The following is a 22,735-nucleotide window of genomic DNA, read 5'->3' as shown; positions in this document are numbered from 1 at the left end:
TGGAGCTGATTGCCAGTCTCATCATGGGGAATAACTACCACCAGCTTCCCAGCCACTCAACCAGGCCCAGCCAAGTTGACACACAAACATAACCATCATAGACAGTATGGCTGAAGAGGTCTTTCAGTAGATCTACGTGGTTTGTTTTTTTTTTTAAAAAAAAAAAAAGAGGGAGAGACTATTCTCATGCATTACTGTAACACTTGAATAACTGAAACCAATTTAAAAGACTGAGAAATAAAGAAAACATAGCAGTTGGTAAGTGAAGGATTCATATTCCAAAAGTCAGAGAGAGCTGCTGGTATCATGGCAGCACTGGGCTTTTACAATGCAGACAAAAAGGGTTTTTTAACCTTTCCTCAAATAACATCTGATCAGAAGCTACCTATGGGCAGCAAGGGAAGAACAGAGCCAAAAACAGAGCTGAGTCAGGACAAAGAGGCCTCCTTCCCAGCCCAAAAGGCCAGCTAGAGAACCAAGAACGCCCATCGGCATTGTTCAAAGGGCCCAACTGAGACTCTGACATTCATATGACTTTGCTGTCAGGCCAGAATCATTTCTCAGAGCTGGAATAGACAAATGACCTGGGTGGTTCTGGAAAGCAGATACCATACCCGGTATGGGTATGGCAGGTGTTTGATCCCACATGAGGGTGTGTACAGCCCAACTCTACAATGGCCCTAGGGACACAGACTTGGGCTCTAGTTGAAAAGCCACTTAGCATTTTTGGCCATGAATTCCTCTTCTCCAACATGAGGTACTAACATGTTTGTGTAATGATCAAAAGAAAGAGTAGATTTGAAAGCTCTGTTTAAAGGGTGGTACAAATAACCCTACTTAAAAAAGCTAATGTTGAAGGGCAGGAAAAACATCATTAACAGACTGTTACTTAAGGCTTTAGTTTTTAGGGCATCTCTACATGGGTCACAACAAGTAATGCTATAATGGAGCACCAATTCACGTTAACTGTACTATTAGGACACAAAACAAGACTCCAAAAACATGTTGATACAACTTTGATGTCAATTCATACCTATTCCTCAGAACAGGGGTCAACAAGCTTCATCTGTTAAGGGTCAGAAAGTAAATATTTTAGACTTTTCAGGACATATAATCTTTGTCTCAACCATTCAAGTAGCTACAGCCATAGTAAATATGTAAATGAAAGGCATGACCCTGTTCCAACAAAACTTTATTTACAAAATCAAATAGTGGGCCCAATTTAGCCTACATGCTGTCATTTGCCAACCTCTGCTATAGCAAAATAAATCAGTTTTACAGAAAATGATTAGGGTTGGGAGAACTATGATGCATGAAAAAAAAAAAGCCTGTCAATTACAAACTTATTTTATACAGAAATAACCTAATGTAAGGCTAATATCACAAGTAGCAAATCTATCAAATTCTACACAAGCCACAGTGCAGTGATATTATATTGTTAGTTGTCATTGATTGGCCCCTGACACATGGCAACCCCATGCACAATGGAAGGATATTCTGCACAGGCCAGTCCATTCCTATGATCATTTATGGATTGCAGCATTGTGATACATGGAGTTTTCCTTAGCTGATTTTCAGAGTCATACTGCCAGGTCTATCTTCCTAGATCTTCTTAGTCTGAAAGTTCTCCTGAAATCTGTTCAACATCATAGCAACATACAAGCCACCAATGCCAGACAGGTGTAGCTGCATATGAGCTCCACTGGCTGTCAATCAAACAGCAGTCTCCCTCATGAAAGGTGAGAATTCAACACTGAACACTCAATGGCCCCTGGTTTCTTTACAGAAACCACAAGTCACAATCACTAACAGAGAGTATGTTGAGCAACCACTGTCATTCTCCAAATCTAGCTCAGTGCACAGCCCCAAAGTTCTGCTCATATGTATTTCTGAACTTGCCAGTAGCAGCTTTTTAAGCCAATGGTCGACCTTGGTGATGAACATTAGAATTAAAAGCCCCAAAGATCTTTGAAGAGTCACTGTTCTAACTAGAGTGTCAGGTACATGGGCCACTGACAGCTTTCAGACATGGGCCATGGCTAGCAGCAGACTCAGCATCCCAGTAGGTAACTGGAATATTGAACTACACAATGATCAAAGCCCACTTCAAGGTCAGATTCCTGCTGTGGCAGCTAAGCAATGAAGGAAATACATCAGCCCCCTCAGCTGTATTCTTAGCCCCAGGCCTACACGCCAGTGAGCTAAGGGCTCAGAGAGGATGAAGCCCTTTGACACACTGAGCTCATGTGCATCCTTTGCATCTTTCACTGCCAGCCTGGAGCCACCCACCCTTGGCCCACCCTAGTCCCACTCTGGGCAATGAACACAAGCTTTCTGACTCAAGAGAATAGGTTCAGCTGAAAGGGCAACAAAGAGCACTTGCAAGAGAGTTAGAAAATAATGAAGGAAGCCATTGAGACAAAAAGCACTGAGCAAGGGGTGAATCATAGTAGCAATAGTTAAGCCCTCACATATTTGCATACTGCTGGGCTATTTCTAGGAGGCGGGGTTGCATAGTGGTTAAGCACTTGGCTGCTAACTGAAAGACTGGCAGTTTGACGTCAATAGTCTCTCTGCAGGAGAAAGATGGGGTAGTCTGCTTCCTAAAGATTACAGCCTTGGAAACCTTATGGGGCAGACCTCTGTCCTATACAGTCACTATGAGTTGGAATCAACTTGACAGTAAAGAGGGTTTGGTCTATTTTCAAAAACATAGGACCACCAAGACAGGATACCCACCTCCAAACCTCCAAACCCACTGCCATCACACAACTTGCCATTTTTCTTATTTCTCAGTATGAATGTCATTCCAGAAATAACTGAGTTTGCAGCTAGCCCCCACCCTAAACAATGTGGCCTCTGCCCTCATGCCTCACCCACCAGCTGGAGCATGTCAGAGATCACATGGTTCCAACCTTATCCTCATCCAGACCAGCTGGTGGCCTTGATATAGGGTTGAGGTCTCGGGCTGACTCTGCCTGTGACCATGCAGAAAGCAAGCCAGGCAAGAAAATCATGTGTGGCCTTACAACTTGAAGCTCCCAAGCACAACAGAGACCACATGGGAAACTCTTTCAACACATAATCATGAGAAGCATTTTAACTAGAAACCTATGGCTGACAACTAGTGAACACAAATGGCTTCATGCCAAGGTGTTCCAAATAAGTCTGATGCAATTATTCAATTAACCACACTCCAAGTCAAGGGTGATACAAAGGGTTAATGTCTTCGAGTACGAACAGAAAGACTAGAGATATGAGTCCACCTAGAGAAGCATTAGAAGGAAGGCCTTGCAATCTACTTCCAAAAAAATCAGCCATTGAAAACCCCGTGGAGCACATTTCCACTTTGACACACAAGGAGTTGCCATGAGTCAGAATCAACTCGATGGCAACTGGTTTGGGATCAGGAACAGGAACCAGTTTTTCAAAGTCTAGTTTATGTAAGTGGTTTGAAACTCATAATCTTCACTTATTAATTAGTCTTTGGACTTAAGAAAGGACCTGAGATTACTGAAAACATTAAGCTTATTTGCAGCTTTGTTTATTCACTTGCTGCAAAACTAGAAACAAGGTCAGGCTGGGCTGTATTTCTTAAAGAACTCTCCTTAGAATTACTTCCCCAGTTGATACAAAAAGAGGGGGTGGGTTCCATGGTCAAGAATATTAACCCCCCTTCTTGGACATTCACAATGTACAGTGAAATATTAAAGGCTATGAGAAGTCCTACAATTAAAAAACTATGCCTGTTTAGCTTTGAAAAAATTAATATTTTTCAAATTTATTTTATCAGAAAATAATTTATCTTAAGAACAACTCTTGAAATCAGTGTTCCAAAGAACACAGTCAGAAGCATGAGGTTCATCACCAAAAATGGCAATGGAGAGTAGAGGGGCTGTTTTAATTGCCTGGTCATGAGCTACACTTACTAAGAAGGTATAGGGGATAACTGGCCTGCCCTGAAGATCTTTGAGTTTAAAAGGAATTCTCCATAGAAGAATAATCAGTGTCCCCTCCTTTTTTATCCCAAAGTTTGCAAAAAAGCATAATGGTTGAAAAGAGAAAATACTAGAAAGAACTCCTTCTCACTTCCCCACTGCCATGAACTGCAGGTAATTATCTGCCCTTTGAAAGCACAAAGCCCTTCCCTGCTCCCTATACCTGCTAAAAATGCTACCAATTTCCAAGGTTCAGTGGAAAGGTTATCTCCTTTCAGAATCTTCCTATGTCACAGTTTTATCCTGAAAGTAAACAGTGAGCCACAAGTCCTGCAATGTGGTGAACACTGACTCCAGGGTCTACCTCAATGTACACTCTGCCGTCAGGAAGCCAGGGAACCTGCCCCAGTCACACATTTTGCTAGAGATAGACCAGTGCAGATAAAAAAAGGACTCCTGCTGCCCACTTTATGTGTTTTTCCACTTCATTTTCCATGACAATCCACTGAGGGTGCTGAGAATTTCAATAATATGTTTGAAATCTAACAAATTAAATTATTCTCCTGCCATTCTTTAGATTTAACATCCACAAAGGATGAAGAGCGTATAGGAGAATGGTATGGCAAAGGGAAAGAAAGAGAGTTTAAAAAAAGTAGTGATTGAGTTGACGCCAACTCACATGACCCCACATGTGTCAGAGTAGAATTGTGCTCCATTAGGTTTTCAGTGGCTGATCTTTCAGAATTAGATCACCAGGCCTTTCTTCTGAGGTACCTCTGGATGGGCTTTCAGTTAGCAGTCAAGTGTGTTAACCATTTGTATCACTTAGAGACTTCAAGAAAGAGATGGTTTTCCTTTCATCTCTGCTCACTAAATCTTACCTGGTTTACCAAGCTAACTACTAACCCAGCTTCAGAGGAGCAAGAAGAGGCCCAAGCCTGCTACCTCGAGGCAGTACTTCACACAGCTTGGCCTCCATAGAAGCCACTGAAAGGAAGAGGTATCACTAAGAGAAGACCCAGGAGATAGAGAACTTGGCCTTCAAACATTTGAAGAGGTGTCACATGGGAGAGGGATTATAGTTCTCTGATGCTGCCACAGGGGCACCATTAAGGCTTAAAATCCTTGAGAACAAGTTATGAAATTTGGTAAAACCCAAGCTGAACATATAAACTGCTGCTGCCAGGCATGAATAATAATTTTAAAAAAGAAAACAGAAATGACTGGACAAAAGAGCAGGCAGGCAGATGAGGGTTGAAGACAGTCATTTCTTAAATAATATCATTTCATGACATTCCTCTAACATCACTGGCCATTTCTTCTCAGTTTCCTTTGCTAACCCACAATAGAGCACCTCAACTCTGTTCTGGGCTCTGTTCTCTCCTTTGCCCCTCCACTCATCTGTGCACTAGGTGATTTTATTTAGTACCACGACATTAAATACATAAACACATTATAGACTAATGACTCCCTAATTTTGTGACCAAACCTCTTCCCTGGGCTATGGACTCCTATGCTGACATCTCTTCTGATGGCTCAAACATAAATGCTAATTTCTACATCCATGACCCCAAAAACTCCGTTCCTCTCAGTCTCCCCTATCTTGGCCCAAACCCCCAGCAATAATTCAGCCACAACCCATTTGCTCAGACTAAAAACCTAGGAATCATCTCTAGTTATTCTTTCCCAAACTCTCCATCAAGTTGATTCTGATTCATAGCGAGCCCCTTAGGGTTTCCAAGGCAGTAAATCTTTGTGGACATAGATTGCCCAGTCTTCCTTCTGCAGAGTGGCTGGTGGGTTTGAACCACAAACCTTCGGGATAGCAGTCAAATGCCTCAGGCACTATGCCACCAGAGCTCCTTAGCAGCCAGAAAATCTTCAAAAACACAAATCAAATACTGCCACTTATCTGCTTAAACCCTTCAGTGATATCCCAGTTGCGAATCCCAGTACCTTGGTCTGTGAAGCCCTCATGATCTGGCCCCTATCCCCTCTCCTGCCTCATCTCACACCCAGCACACTTGGCCACCAGTGCTGGACACATCAATTCTTTCCTACCTCAGTGGTGTAGTGTCTAAGGCATTTGACTGCTAGCCAGAAGGCTAGTGGTTCAAACCCACCAGCCACTCCTTGGAAGGAAGGTTGGGCAATCTACTTCTGTAGTGATACTGCCTCAGAAACCCAAGGAGGGGTTGTAATGAGTTGGATCCAACTTGAGGGCAGTGGGTTTTTTCAGAACCTCATCCCCTCCAGTTAGATGCTATTGAGTCAAAGCCAACTCATGGTGACCCAATGTGTATCAGAGTAGTACTGTGCTCCATAGAGTTTTCAATGCTTGATTTTCCAGAAGTAGATCACCAAGGTTCCTCTGGGTAGACTCAAACCTCTAACTTTTTAATTATTAGCTGAGCATGTTAACAGTTAGTTACCAGCTCCTAGAATTCTCTTCCTGTGGTTCTTCTCATGACTGGTCCCTCCTTGTCTTTTAAGTCTCAATCTACATCATCTCTCAAAAAAGCCTTCCATGACCAGCTACTTCCTCCCCAGGGGTTACTTTTAATTTCATCACCCTATTTAGTTCCTGCAGAATACTTTCTACTATGCACATTTATTTATGATGTATTATATTTCCTCCAACTAAATGTAAGTTCTATAGGGGCAGAGATCTTACCTATTCTTTTTTTTTTTTTTTTTTTTTGTCATAAAGATATATATAGCATATTTGCCAATTAAATGTTTTTCACATGTACATTTTAGTGACACCAATTACAGTAACCACATTGTGTATCTATCACCAATAATCATTGTTATACATTTTCCATCGCTATAAACAGAAATTCACAACTTCCTAAACAATGTCCACTTTTCCCAACCCTTCCACACCTGGTGATCACTAATAAACTTCAAGGGACCTTTTCTTTCTTGTTCACCTCTGCACCCAGTTTCTACAACAGTGCCTACCTAGTACAAGGAATGTGCTCAATATAATTGGAGATTAAATGAATGAATCATATTACCTCTTTGGAAAGGAAAGGGATTGTCTTGAAAAGTGGTGAGTTCCTGGTCACTGGTAGGGTTAACATGTGGTGGGTATATCACAAAGGAGCCTGAAGCTTCAGATGGGGTGGAGGAGGGGAATGGACGGATGGCATTCTGATCCCTGCCAACATTGTTGTTTGTTGTTATGTGCCGTCGAGTCGGACCCAACTCATAGTGACCCCTCCTTGGGTTTCCAAGGCAGTATCACTACAGAAGTAGATTGCCCAACTTTCCTTCCAAGGAGTGGCTCAAATGAACTGCCAGCCTTCTGGTTAGCAGTCAAGTGCCTTAGGCACTAAGCTACCAGAGCTCCTCTGGTAACATTAGGAGTCTACATGTGGGCTGAGGAGTGCAGACTAGAAAGGTTTGGTCCCATACACCAAAAACCGACATCCACAACCTCAGCTCCACCATGGCCAATTCCTGCTCCTGAGATACAAGGGATGATTTGTAGCTCTGGTGAAAACCTGGGGATGCAATTTAAAGTTTCAAAAAGCAAAGACTGGGAGCTTCAAGGGTCATATGGTTCAGAGTCAAGTTAGAACAAACATTCTGTATTACCTCCAGGATATTGGCATTTGATAAGAAGCATTCTTAAGGTTTGAAACATCAGCATTGGGACACCACAGTCTATCGCTTGTACCTTCCTCACCCTGCAGGGCACCAGCCTCCCACAGGGCCTATAGAATCAAGAGCCCTTACTTGAGTAGATATTGTGGGTTGGGCCAAAGAGCCAAAAGGCTGTTAAGTTGCAAAACATGAAGCCACAAATGCAGAGGGCCCCTTGTATTTTCTATAATATATCTAAAAACCCAGCCACAGATGAGGAAATGGTCTGATGCCCTTGCAGAAATGACAATGCCACCCAATGAATAAACAAGCTATATCTGGAATCATTTTGAAGACAGACACAATAGGAGACTGCTATGGCTCATGTGCTGGGCCTCTGAGACTGGCCACATTTTTCTAATTTTCAGTCTAAAGCATGAGTCCAATGCTATCAACTATCCAATGCTAATGACTTATCACCTGGAATGTGTTTGTATAGAGTGGAAAAGAAAGGCAACAAGCGTTCATGTTCTTGGCTCAGGGGTCTTGCTCAAACGCACACTCTGTGGCCAAAGCAGACTTGCCTGGTGGCTCTGGGAAAGCGCCCATTTGCCTGTGCACCTGTTTGTGTGAATGTGCATTATATGTGTTTCTTCCATGTTTTGGTGTTGAGAACAGGCCTCTTTAAAAATGAAAATGCTTCCAGAATGGACACATTTTATGTGCCCAATACTTCAGTACCTCAGTATGGAAAAGTTCCTCAACTCTCCCTCTTCTGAGACTAGAGGACTCTGTAATAGGGAAAAAAAAGCATGGGGAGGAGAAGTGACTGAAGGTAAACCCTGACAGGGCCCTGCCTCAGCTTGGTTCTCTGAAGCATGTGAAGATCAGGCCAATGGGCAGGGTGAGGCCAGCACCACTCCTGTCCAGCTCCTGGCTCCCTAGGACCCAGTGCAAACTCCAGCTATCAGATCCATTCTGATCTGCACCAGGGCCACCCCAAAAAAAGACAAAGTGGGAGACTTCTTAGATGTATTTGAATTACTGTTTCAGTAATTTGGAAGATTCAAAGCAAAAACTACTCATTCACTCAAAAGCAAGGCACATGCATTCATTGAATTTTCTGGGTCTCCGGATGTTGAAGGCACTCCATGAAGTGGAGTGATCTAGAAAACAGGCACCTTTGGGACTTGATGATGAGCCTTGGCAACCCCACCCATCCCACCCCAGCTCACAACCAGAGCTGCTCAGATGGAATTGATTTGAAAACCACAGCTCCAGGAACTGGCCTCACTTGTCTTTGCCCCAGTGTGCTTCTGTGGATGCTGTCCTTGGACCCTGTCTGCCATGCCCCAAGATTCCACTATCTTTATCAAGGCAAAGAAGACATATTTCTCAACAAATATTTTCTTTCATGACACAATATTGATGGCTTTTCTCTAATTATGAAAACACAATCTCTCAAGGAGAAAAATGTATAAGGGCAGCAAAGGCAACAGAAACCAACAAATATGACATGAATCCCAGCACTCCAGGATAATCACTACAAATCTATTGGTGAATTTCTACTTTGTAAGATTTTTGTTATATTCTGCCTTATAAGTGCTCTTGACTGTTAATTTAACTTTTACAAATAGACTGCTGAGACACACATATAAGACAGAGCAGATCAGCGTGAAATCATAAAAAACTGCAAAGGCATCGATACACCCCAAACTTTTTTACTAGGGTCTAAAAGGGCCTATCAGCCTCATCTGCTATTCTACCCCTTGCTCTCTCTGCACCCTCTTTACTGGTCTGCCCTCTGTCCCTCAAACATGCCAGGCTATTTGCTCCCTAGTGGTGATCTTGCACAACTTCTCGCTATCCTCAAGGGATCACTCCTCAGAGGCCCTCCCCAACTCCGACCACTCATCATCTTACCCTGTTTTATTCCTACTACTTCTTTATATTAAAACAAATGGTTGCTGTGGAGTGAATTCCATCTCATGGTGCTCCCATGTGTACTAGAGTAGAACTGTGCTTCATAGAGTTTGCAATGACTGATTTTTCAGAAGCAGATTACCAGGCCTTTCTTTGCAAATGCCTCTACGTGGACTCGAACTCCAATTTTTTGGTTAGCAGCTGAGCCTGTTAACCATTTACATCACCAAAGGCCTCCTGCCCCATAGCATTTATGTTTATTGACTGGTTTGCCCACTAAAACGAAAGCTCTCTGTGAGAATGGTCAGGTCTGTTCACACTTGTCTCTTCAGTGTCTATGGTGTCTCTTCACTATGGTGTCAGACACCTAGTTCTGACTCTATGTCCTAAACACATGTTCAACAAATAGTTCTGAATAAAGGAACAAACAGATAGAGGTAAGGAAAGGTAGATGGAAAGAAGATTAAAGGGAAAGAAGGGAGGGAGAGAATCCTAAGGTGGGAAAGTGTCTTTTTGTGTTCAAGGAATTAACAGGAGATTAGCATTCCAGATGAAGAGGAAAAGAGATGGCAGATGAGATGTAAAGGGATCAGGAATGGATCATACAAACAGATTCCTATGGGCCTTATTACAGATTTTCATCTAAAGATTGAGACCAATGAGAAGCCTCTAAAAGGCAGTTAATTGGAGAGTGACATGATCAGGTTTGTATTTTTTATATCATACTGGATTCCATATGAAAAATGAGTAACAAGGGAGCTAGAAAGGACACAGGGAAATCAGTTAGGAGGTGACTGTAGGGGCTCTCACAAGAGAGGACTGTACAGGCTCTCACAAGAGAGGGACAGACGTGGGACAGTGGGTAGACTATAGGACCTACTGATGGCCTCAAGGGAGAAAGATGGAAATGTAACAAGGGGCTCTCTGCTGTCTGGCCAGCAGAGAATCCTTCACTGAAATACCAGAGACTAGCAAAGGGAGCTCTGGTAGCATAGTGGCTAAGACACTTGCCTGCTAACCAGACAGCTGGCGGTTCAAACCCACCAGCCACTCCTCAGAAGGAAGGTTGGGCAATCCTACTTCTGTAGTGATACTGCCTCGGAAACCCAAGGAGAGGTCACTATGAGTCGGGGCTGACTCGACGGCACACAACAACAACAACAACAACAGCAAAGGGGGAGATCTGGTGGAGAAGGGTGAAGACCAAGTTTGGACATATTGATTTGGGGTGTCTCTGAGATATCCTAGTGAAACTGTCTAGTAAGCAGCTGGATTTTATGGGTCAGAAATTCAGAAGAGAGATCTGGATTGGAAGATAACAATGATTCAAGAAGCACAGTAAAATAATAATCAGTAAGATTTCATTACACTGGGAAAAAGGGCCCAGGGTGACATAGTTTGTACTCAACTGCTAACCTAAAAGTTGGCAGTTTGATCCCACCCATGATACCATAGAAGAAAACTCTGGCAATCTGCTTCCAAAAGGTCACAGCCTTAAAAACCTGATGGAGTAGTTCTACTCTGTACACATGACATCACCATGAATCAGAATCACCTTGACAGCAACAGATTTCTTTCTTTCTTTTTTTGCGGGGTGGTGGTGGTAGGGGTAGTGGTGGTGGTGATGACCAGGAGGGAAGAGAAATAGAGATGACTCTGCAGTTTCTGATAGGGGTTACTGTAAGAACAGTGGTACTACTGAGCCCTAAAATACCTGGGCCCTGCTCCAAAAGTGTATAGGGCCCAGTGGGGCTGCTATAAAGGGTCTAATTAGGTATGAAGGGGTGAGAAAGCATGTTTCCTATTGGGTCTCAGCCTCTTTATAACTAGATGTGGCCATGTGACTAAGCTCCAGCTAAAAGATTGAAGCAGCAGTGTATGGTTCATCTGGGGAAGACTCATTAACAGGGAAGGGGACAAATTCTTCCCCTCTTTCTTTTCCACTCTACTGCCTAGAATGTGGATGAGATGAATGGAACTCTAGCAGCCTTGTGGTCCACGAGGATAGGGCATATCTCAAGAGATGGCAATTAATAACAATGAGCTAGAGAGTGCCTGGTTCTCTGTTAATTTCATGGAACCACCTGTCTATCCTTGGCTGCCTTCTTCCAGGTTTCTTTTAAATTGGAGAGAAATAAACTGTCTTGGTCAAGCCAGTGCCATTATCCTAATGCTAAATAAACACCAATCAACTGGTCCATAAGTCCTTGTGCTTTTCTTTTGCTTTAGGTCACATCACTGATGACGGGGTATCCTTCTCCTTGCCTGTATTTATTTAAATCCTGCACATCCTCTGGAGGATGGGTCAAATTCCACCGCCCACACAAAACTTCCATTCTATTTCCTCCCCTGGACTCTGGAACACTGCCTGCCTGCCTGCCCCACTTATTGGGCCCCTGGCCTACACTGCCTTAACAATGATTCATCCCTCCACAGTGATCTCCTGACCTCTCATTGAGACTTGGGACCATCAAGGGCAGGGTCCTTGTACTCCCAGGGTCCAAAAGATATTCAATAAAAGATCATGATGAAATATGCCCCTGCCAAGACACTTTCATCTCAGTCCACAGCCAGAATAGGGAGGTGATCAGAAATGAATTTAGAAAATGAAAAGGCAGGCAAAATCTAGTATGTCTCCTTCAAACTAACAGACATTTGAGGTTCTTAGAGCTCTGGTGGCATAGTGCCTAAGACATCTGACTGCTAACCAGAAGGCTGGCAGTTTAAACCCACTAGCCACTCCTCGGAAGAAAGGCTGGGCAATCTAAGTCTGTAGTGATACTGCCTCGGAAACCCAAGGAGGGAGCGCTATGAGTCGGATCCAACTCCAAGGCAGTATGTTTGTGGTTTTTTTTTTTTTTTGGGGGGGGGGCGTTTAGACTGATTGACAAGCTATACAATGGCAGGGTGCACCCTTCCTACAGAAAATAATGTGGAGGTGCAGTGCAGCATCCCCACACAAACAAAAACGAATACCTTCATAAACAATTGCAAGTAATGTAAACCAACGCATCTTTCACATAACACATTTGCAATGCACTCCTCACCAATCAGTATCAACAATAAATTACTTCTGATTCTTTAAAATAAAATTATGTTTCAAACATTTTAAGAGCCAACACAAACAAGGTAAATGGTATGTAACTAGAAGAGTTCATTTGTAAAGACATTGTCTCTTTTAATACTTTTTTCACCATAATAGCTGTCACAGGAGTTGCTAAAAACAGCCCAGACAAAGGATTCACACAGGATCCAGTACTTCATCAGAGACACACCAACCTCTTGGAAAGATGCCAGCAGAGATGGTAACTACTAGTGGGGAGGGACAAATGGAAATTTATAATTTACAATCAGCCTAAATGAAAACAAACCCAAAGTGTTGAAGGGTATGTCCAGATTTCCTCAAAATGCCCCTTTTCTGAAAGTTGAGAAGACTGATGTGGAAAAGCATGTATGCTCTAGAATTTTCACAACGAGCAGGATTTAGAACCCACTCTAAAGGCCCCTGAAGTCACTCTAAGTGAACCCAAGACAGCAGGGACATAAGGAGCAAGTTGAATGATAAAGTTTAATGATTAAAATTACACTTGCTATTTGGTGCTGTCAAGTCAATTTTGATAGAAAGGAGCCTTGGGGGCACAATGGTTAAGCACTCAGCTGCTAACCAAAAGGTGGGCAGTTGGAACCCACCCGCAGCTCTGTTGGAGAAAAGACCTGGCAATCTGCTTCTGTAGACATTACGGCCAAGAAAACCTTATGGGGCAGTTCTACTCTGTCTATGTATAACCGCTATGAGTTGAAACCAACTCAATAGTATACAACAACTAGCATCTCTTTAAGGTCTCTGTGTGACACAGACAGTTTGCAATTGCCTGCTAACCTAAAGGCTCTGTTGAAAAAATGCCTAAAGAAGTGCTTCCATAAAGATCACAGCCAAGCAAACCCTAGGGAGCACAATCTACTCTGCAACACGTGGGGTTACCATGAGTCAGAATCAGCTCCACCACAATGCATTCGTGTGTGTGTGTGTGTGTGTTAGTGCCTCTTTGGAGTCCTTGGGTAGTACAATGGTTAATGGGTTCAGCTGCTAACCCAAAGGTTGGCAATTCAAGTCCACTCAGAAGCACCTTAAAGAAAGGCCTGGTGATCTAGTCGCAAAAAAATCAGCCATTGAAAATATGATGGATCACAGTTCTACTCTGACACATATGGCACACCATGAGTCAGCAGCTGATGTTTTTGTTTTGTTTTGCTTTTTTGAGTGTGGTGGCGGGGCTTTATTGCCTCTTTGAGAACTGCTTCTAGGGCAGATTAACAGCTATCCGCAACCACAGAAGATGCAGCATGCATCACAGGCCAAAAGGCAAGCATCACTTTCCCTCCTTGTAGCAGTTTTGAGGACAACTTAGATGCTGGTCCTCTGCGGACTTTCTTCTGCTTAAACACAGCCGGGTTTCAACATGCCTGCCAAAGCCACCCCCTTCTGGGACTGACAATCCAGAACTCAGGGCCAGCCCCACGTGGCCAAATGCCACTTGGAAACAGTGCCATTAGACACCACCTGACTTAAGGAAACAAGGAGCTCTGGTGGCATAGTGGATAAGCCATTTGGCCGCTAACCAGACAGTAGCAATTCAAACCCACCTGCTGCTCCAGGGAAGGAAGATGGGAAAATCTACTTCCATAAAGATTTACAGCCTTAGAAACCCACTGGGAGTCGCTTTGAGTTGGAATCGACTCAACGGCAGTGAGTTTGGCTTTTGACTCAGGGAAACACTGCCTGTTTCTGGCTGTGTCCCCACTTGTGATCACCAGGTAACAGTGGTAAGTAGGGAGGCTGCCATCATGAGACTCCAGGGAACTTCAGCCAGATCCTGAGGGGAAGAAACCTGATACTGTGGCTTTGAGAAGCAATGGATGGTCACATCTCAGGTGTTCAAGAGTATTTCATTTACTTTGTTGCCAACTCATTATTACACAAAGTTAAATTACCAAACAACTCTGAGGATGGTTTTCATTCAATACTCTCCACATACTCAGAGAAAAGATAAGGACTGCTCACATCACATCAGTAGGGGTGGGCGGTTCCTCTCTCTCTCTCTCTTTTCTGGAAAGTAGAAGCATAAAGCAAGGTTTTCTATTCCACTGAGGCAAGGAAAAAATATTCCTTAACTATCCTGCCCACATAAACCGCCAAATGGCTATTTCAGCACTTTCTGTTTATACTGACGTTCAAGATATTTGGTTTGTAATGCTTCAGTGTCATGCTTGGTACTACTGGGTACAGGGCCTACAGGAGGAAAAATCCAGCAAAGACTTAACTGTGCAAAGCCTGACTCTCAAAATGACTTAAAGTGAGCTGAAGCTAAACTAGTTTCTCTCATAAGGTGGAGCATCTTCCCAGATATTAGATTTCTGAGTACCTGCAACAACATTTAAAGCTATACTTTATGGCCTTTTAAATGCAGGACACCAAGCTCTACCATATCTACATAGCTACAGCTACTTTCCTCTCCCAGCTGAGGATACATCCTTTGGAACACAAGACCATGCTCACTGTGTCCTCAACATCAATCACTGTGGTCCCTTCCAGGGTCGACATCACCACAAGTCCCTCCCAGCCCCTAAAATAGCATCTCATATTTAGACACCAGGCCCCCTGGTGAGCACCCATACCTCTGAGTGCTTGCAGTCTGGTGAGTGAGTACCTTCCTTGCCAACTCTTCCCTTAAACTGGTACCAATTTAAGTGGGGAGAGAGCTATTCTATTATGGGGATTGTAATCAATGTCATAAAACAAAATGTGTAAGAACTTATAAATGGAAAATGCATTTCTTCTGTAAACTTTCACCTATATCACAATAAAGAAAAAAAAAAAAAAAAACATGATACCAATTAAGCCTGCATTCCAGTATCTTACAGCAAAGGTGCTAAGGACAGAGGAGATATAGAATCTCCTAGATGAAGAACTTCCAAGATCATTTAAAAGAATAAATTAGTTGCTGGGGAGTCTATTCGGACTTATAGTGATGCCATGTGCGTCAGAGTAGAACCATGCTCCATAGAGTTTTCAATGGCTCTAGGATTTTTCAGGAGAGCATCAGGTCTTTCTTCTGAAACACCTCTGCATAGACTCAAATCTCCAACCTTGCACCACCAAGGGTTACCAGGCTCAGTTTGGGGCTTTGCAAATAGTTTCAAGGCTCCATTTTGCAACAAGGAGGCACTCAAAATTTTTCTGTTAAGTAAAGGACTAAAAGCAAACCCAGCCATCCTTGGGACAATCCCACTTCACTGTAGTAGGAAGAGGAAATATTTTTTTAAAACAGAGACAGCCACCAACCAAAGAGGAAGTTTGTATCAAAAATCCTAGTAGAGTCTACCTAAAGTTTAGTCATTACACCACCTTTACTCTTTGTCTTTGTCCACATCTCTTTACTCACCAAATAAATAAATAAAACTATACTGAATGATCAAGAAGAGGTGCAGAGAATTTCTCTAGGTGGGAGAATGCACACTGGCACCCTGGATCGTAGCTTCCTCAGTAAGGCTTGGATTCATGGTTTCCTGCCGCATTTCACTTCACCTCGCCTCACCCAGCAAGAGCTTCCTAGCTTCTTCCAAGAAGAAGTGCTTCCAGGTCTGCACTGAGAACATGTTACAGATAGACGAGGACAAGCTTGTGGAAGAACATGTCAATCTCACCATTTGCTGATGACATGAAACAGTGGTGGATGTTGCCTGTGGAAGAAGCACTACAGTTCTGCCAGAGGTCGGTTGCATATCCATGACCCACGAGCCATTGCTAGAAAGAATCAGACATCCTGAATCAGGGGAGGCAGTAATAAGGGACGGGAAGCAAGGGGAGGGGAAAGATGACTAAAAGAAGACAAAGGGCAGCTTCATCCACAAGTCAACCTGGCCAGCCCCTGCCCAAGGTTGGAAGGACAGAGGCCACTCCCCACAGTTGTGTCAGAGAAAGAGAAGTGGCAGCCTGGCCCAGACATGGTGCTGAGGGGGCAGTTCAACACTTTGTAAGTGAAAAGCACTTTGTAAATGGAAAAGTGCTCCATACACACATGCCTTGCTATTGTGTGCAGAGGCCAGTATTGTAGTAGATGGAGCTATTATATGGTCTCAAATCAGGACATGCGCACCCAAGACTTTTCTACTCTTTATTCCCTAGGAATCATTCCCCAAGCCACCACCTCTCTGACCCCATTTCCTTGCTTACAATACTATGAATCTGATCTGATTATCATTGGGCACAATTAAGATGTTGTGAATTCATAAACCCCCAACATAATTATTTCTCACTCTGACATAATTATTTTTCAATCTTTTAAATGGACAACAATGTAAGGTCTGGCCTGAAGTTAAGATGTGAAAGCCGCTGCAATGTCCCTCCCTGAATCTGCACTCTTCATCACCAAAAAGAGTAAGTTTAAAACTGAATGCTTCATATCTGATAGTTTTGTATCAAAAGTTATTCTGGTGTCCTGCTCATATTAGTGGAGGCTTTATTAACAAGGTATTGTGTCCACATGACAAAATACGCCTGGTACCCTGAACTCTTTCTCAAAAAGCCAATTTTAACTTTCCAGTTTCAAGTGCTAATAGACATTTTATAAACTAAGCCACCCTTCTGGTCTTCGATATCTGAGGAAGATAAAAACAAAGTTTCACAAACATTTCACTTCCTTCCTCAACAAACCTGCATCAAGAAAATCCTGAACAATCTTACCCAGTGAAGTCAGAGTACCCTGAAGGTGCGCTGCAATTATCCAGTTTAATAAACACAGGCCTGCTAAACTAGCCCAGCGCTAGCTTCCTTTCCACCTTGAATTGGCTCCGGTTTTCTCAAAACAACTAAAAAAGGGCAGCTTGCCAGAAACTGCAAACGCCCTGGAACGCTGGATACTCAACTTTGTAGGCAAATAACACAGTCCTAAAGCAGGGGGCCGACTCGACGGCACATAACAACAACAACAACAACAAAGAAGGGGGAGCGCAAGCAAGAAACCAAGTGGAAGGGATGGTTGGTCGCTCTGGCCCTCTAAGTCTCATCCCGGTCCAGCGCAGAGGTGCCCCGCCCGTCCCACCGCCCATCTGACACTCACGCTGACGATCGTGGAGACGAAAAGCAGCACCAGCACTGCGACGTGGAGGATGATGATGCCCAGCAACAGGAGGAGCATTCTGGCGGAAAGTTCTGCTCAGCGGAGGATCTGCTCCCGGGAGAGACGGAAAACCGAGTGTGAGGCCAGGCGCCTGTCGACCGCCCGCCGAGAGGGGGCAGTAGCCGACCGCAGGAACCCGTCCGGGCCGGCCTGGGCAGCGACCCAAAGTCTTTGCATTTGGAACAAAACAAGCAGTACGCGCACGTCCAAGTCACTCCAGACGTAGAGGACTTTCCAGAACGACAAGAGACGCCCCGTGCGCCTCTGGAGGGCAGCCAGACTTTGGAAAGGGGGCAGCCGGAGGAGTGCGCAGGTTCTTGGAGACTGGGTTCGGGGGATCGAGTTTCCCAAAGGGGAGGGGACGAGGTGAAGGGGTTGGCACCCGGATGTCTGCAAGTGGAGAAGCAGGCTTGGGGACACCAGCGGCGCAATACGGGAGAGAGCGCAGCTGGGAGAATGGCTTCCTAGACCATAGCGCGCTCCATATTCCGTTAGTATCCAAATTTCCACCCAGTTCTGCCAGCTGAGGGGAGTCGTACTAGCCCCAGTTCAGCTGGAGTACACCCTGGCGGCTCCTACTCCGGGGAGACGCTGCTGAGCCGAGGGTAGTGAGGAGAAGAAGGAACCGCCCGGGAGGGCTGCCCGGCCCGCGCTCCCCGCCCACCGCTCGCGCGTCTCCAGGCAGCGCTCTAGGAGGGGCCGTTCTGCTTCCCCCTTTAGCTAAGCGCTTTCCCCCTGGGGCCCGGCGGCGCCCAGGGTGTGGAGAGACAACCAGCAGCGGCCTTGGTTCTGCCTTGGTTCCAGGCTGGGTGGAGGGGAGCAGATGTCTAACCGAGAGAGTAGGCGGAGGGTGAAGAGTTGAGTCTGAGGAAAATTGCAGCCAGTTAGAACCTGCAGGAAGTCTTCTATCAGAAGACCTAAAGCCCTAATTTTACGAACTTTGGTGAACTGAAACCGGGGTGACTAGTTAGAGGCTCTGTAGGAGTATGAAGAACCAGCTGTGTCTTTAAGGACCATTTTAAGCCAGAGTCTTGGAGCCAGAGAGACAATATTTCATTAAGTCAGTTTTAAAAGTACCCAATCCGAGGCCCCTCCGTTCCTCTACACACACACACACACACACACACACACACACAGACACACACTCCCAAGAAACTCTGGAAAATACAAGAGGAAATAATCCTCTGATGTCTCTCAGAGGATTTAACTTATATCCGTTGACTCCTAGTGCGGGGGAAGAGCAAGAGATTGGAGCTTGGGGCTGTTGTTTAGGAACTGGGGGACCACAGGGCCCAGTCTCCCGACACAGGCTGTCCACTGCAGGTAGTGCTTTGCCAATGTACCCTCACACACGCAGCTTTCTAGCGAGGTGAAAAATGCACCGCCTCTATTCTCTGTCCCGACGCCACCACCACTGCTACCACAGCCACCCGAGTCCCAAACGGTCTGGAGACCGCAAAGGCACTCCTTGCAGTAGGAACTTATGAGATACCCGCGTTCCTTGACAGAATGCTCGGGACCTGGCCAGCCCAGGGCCCGCGCCCGCTCTGCGCTTTCTGGCACCATCAAGTGAAGATGCCCACGTTTCTCCAATTCCTCCACTCCCTCCACCAAAACACTTACAGCCCAACCGAATAGCGGTCCCTGATCCGCAGAGTGGCCTCGGACACAAACTCCGGTGTGTTCGATCTCTGTTGGCGTCCCCAAAAACAGCTGCGCTGTGGGCTGCGCGCGCGCGATGCAAGGGGCAAGGGGGAGGCTCCCGGCGTTCCCCTTTAACGGGAACAACGCCCTGTTTGCGTCGCTGCAGTAGGGTGTGTCCCTGGGTCAGCTTGTGCGAGAGGGCGGGACTCCCAGAGAAGAGAGGGAAGGAGAGAGAGAGGACTGCAGACAGTTATTTGGTCTTAAATACGCCCCAGGAAAAAGTCGATCACAGCAAAACCGCTGCGTCTCTTACTCGAAACTCAGGCAGCTGAACCTTCTTACCTCCCACCTACTCTGACTCCTCCAAGTCAGAGGGCGGGGAGACCAAGTGCGGACCAATAAATTGGTCCCTGTCCACCCCCGGCTCACGTGGAAAAAGCCCGCCAGTTGTCGCCCCAGCGGGTGCGCAGTGCAGGGTTTCGGGGCACAAGAACGCGGACGGCGCCCACGCGGGGGACTGAGGATGGAGTCCTCTTTTCCTCGTTAAGGGGAGCAGGCGCTTAAGGGCTGTAAACCGTGTCCCTCCAACCCGTACCACCTGGCCGCCAGAGTTTTCCAGTCCCTCTTCTCTAGAGTCCTGGCGTCCCTGGCCTGCTCTGGCATCTTATCGAGGCTCACGTGCACCACGCCCGCTCGCGCTATCACTATCTCCACCTAGGAACTTTGCGTGACAGGGGATGGATGGGGACTGACCAGGATGGCAACCCTGGTTCAGTGACAGCGAATGGAAGAGGAGGGAGAGTCCAACAGACTCAGAGACTGTGTACCATGGAATCTGGCTCCTGGAAGCCTGGATGAAACCTTTCCACACCCGACTAAGCTCCCAGGAAAGTTTGCCTGTAGCAGCCTGGCCTAAGTCCCAGGCTCCGCTGGCCTCCCAGGCCAAGGAGTAGGGGATTGGCCATTTGAGGTGGAGAGACAGCAGCCAGGAAAATCAGCTGATCCGCCCAAGTATTGCAAGGAAAGAAGCTAGCTCTTCCTGGTGAGGTGCTGTTGCTCCTAGCTAAGACGCTGGGGCCAGTGGCCCTCAAAGATGGAACAGGGAGCCCGAGTACGAAAGAATGTGGGTGTTAGTCATCTTTGCCTATAAATCTGTAAATCTCTCCTTCTCCCTCTCCCTCTCCTTTCCTTCTCTCTCTCTTTCTCCCTGCCTCTCCCTCGTACACCTGCTAGTGTACTTATTGTGTGTCATAAAACCTGATCAGTCTAAATGATTCCAATAATTCCATATTATTTTACTGTTTCCAAGTGGCAGCTATATTAACTGTCATATCCTTACTCTCTAAAAATTATCTATAACATTCTTCAAATACAATTCAGTCTTTCTAAAGCTCCTAAATGATCAAATTAAAAAGAAAAATACTTGCACAATTTTATCATATGTCCTTTATATGCTGGGCACTTTACTCGGTACAGTCCACACAGGGATCTGTGAGAGGTGGTATGGTACAATAGTTATGAACTGTGTCTGGATTCAGACAAACCTGGTTGTGCTCCTTGTGAATGTGGGTAAGTTCCTTAAGTTCACCCTGCCTCAGTTTCCTCATATGTAAATGGGACTAATAATGTCTACTTTAAAAGGATTAGTTAAGGCCACAATGTGTACAATTATCAGCAGTGCCTGGAACATATTAAGGGCCCAGTGTCCAGTGAATTCAGCTATTACTATCATCATCATCATCATCATCATCACATTTAGCCCTCACAACAGACATTCAAGACAGGCTGCACCACACTTGTACTAAAATATAAAGTATCAGTGTGTCACTGCCATAGGTTGAAAGCATATATACAAGTAGAATGACTAACTGAAGAAATGGAGGTGTTTTCTCTCCTCTGCTGCTCATTTTATAGATTAGATTTACCCTGGAAATTATTGTCTTGTTTTATGCCATTTAGATTTACTTATTTAGTTAGTCAACATTTATATTATCACGGTTCCAGGTACTGTCCTGAGTGCTTTACAAATATTAGCACATTTAACTCAGAATCTTCTCTTCCTTCTTCCTTTTTCAAGTAACCTCTTTAATGAAGTAGATATATAAACCAAAAAGTGCTTCTTTTGACCCCAAACCTTGCTCGTTGACCACCCAGGTCACAGCTACTGTGTGTGAACCATCCATTCCCTCACTACCTACTGCTTGCTGCCTCCAACCCCAGTAAACTCCAAACCAAGCTCACTGCAAGTGGTGAAAGACAAATTCTGCTGGTTGCAGTGCTGCCACACCCAGGGCTCTGGCTAGGCTTTCCCTACAGGTGGAGCTTCCCCCAATCTACCCACCAAGGAGAGAGCAACTGTGTGCACAGAGTTCTGTGCCTCAGCAAGGAAAGAGTCTCTGGACAACTTTCTCCTTTCAAATCTGGAGGTGTCAGGTTTTCTAGAAGCTCTCAGGAGAGAGCTCCCTTCTTGCCTCCCCAGTTAGAGAATATATATACTCAGCTGTTAACTAAGAGTTCTTAAACAATGCATCTGGAATCCTCTGACTCTGGTCTATCACAACACAAACAGACCATCTGCACTGCATCCCAATCTGTTTGCAGTTTGCAGGGGTAGAGAATAGAGTAACTCTGTAATTCATAAGCACACATCACTCAGAGGCCCAATTCACCAATAAAACTCACCAGGCGAAACAGCAAGCGTAACCCCTTCCTCCACAGGGATCTCTTTGTAGCTTAGTGTAAGGAATACAAAGGCAACCCCTCCCCACAGGGCAGCAGAGGTACCTGCAGCTGGCACACCCACTCAGACCTCTGCTTCCAACAAGGCTCCCCAAGATGTTCCCCTGTTAACTGAGTTCAGGCCAGGCGACTTTCCAGTTTATTCAGGAGCTGGTCCAATGCTGGGATATGTCATGGTGGCCTGAGAGCACTCAGCCTCTACTATTTAAAGAGACAGTGTCTGGCTTTGTGTAATTTCCAAAACATGAGGATCCCAAGAGCTCTGCTGGACATGGAGAACCTGGAATCCACAGGCAGAGGAAATTTGAGTATGTCTGAAGTCTTGATGCCAAGGCTGTTCTCACTGGAAGTACTAGCCTGTGTAGTATCAAAGAGATCCCTTCTCTCACCTCCCAGTGAATTCTGCATAGGTAGAATAGAATGTGGGAAGAGTTGTGGACCTAGTGTTATAGGTGTACAGATAGATTTTGTTTGTTTACCCAAAATAACAAACTCACTGCCGTCAAGTCGATTCAACTCATAGCAACCCCTCCTTGGGTTTCTGAGGCAGTATCTCTGTGGAAATAGATGACCCGATCTTCCTTTCAGGAGTGGCTGGTGAGTTTGAACTGCCAGCCTTCTGGTTAGCAGTGTATCAACAACATTATTTTAAGGACCTCCAACACTGTTCAAATAATCTCTCACAGTTTCACTCTAGGAAAGAAATCTCTCAAAGTCAGA

At 45.1% G+C, this 22,735-nt stretch overlaps 1 protein-coding gene across 1 annotated transcript in view; it reads right to left on the bottom strand.

Annotated features, from left to right (window-relative positions):
* Nucleotides 1-17,650, bottom strand: part of PMP22 (peripheral myelin protein 22) — a 37,218-nt gene extending 19,568 nt beyond the window's left edge. Inside the window, exons 1-2 of the mRNA XM_007945589.1 lie at nt 17,573-17,650; nt 16,158-16,257 (exon numbers count right to left, since the gene is read on the bottom strand). Coding sequence (XP_007943780.1) covers nt 16,158-16,257; nt 17,573-17,650 — 178 coding nt within the window. The remainder of the gene's footprint in view (nt 1-16,157; nt 16,258-17,572) is intronic.
* Nucleotides 17,651-22,735: the final 5,085 nt, after the last annotated feature.

The sequence above is a fragment of the Orycteropus afer genome, unplaced genomic scaffold (assembly GCF_000298275.1).
Source record: "Orycteropus afer afer isolate SDZICR_OR568_19922 unplaced genomic scaffold, OryAfe1.0 scaffold00139, whole genome shotgun sequence".
NCBI lineage: Eukaryota > Metazoa > Chordata > Mammalia > Tubulidentata > Orycteropodidae > Orycteropus > Orycteropus afer.
This window is presented reverse-complemented; position numbering and strand designations above follow the sequence as displayed.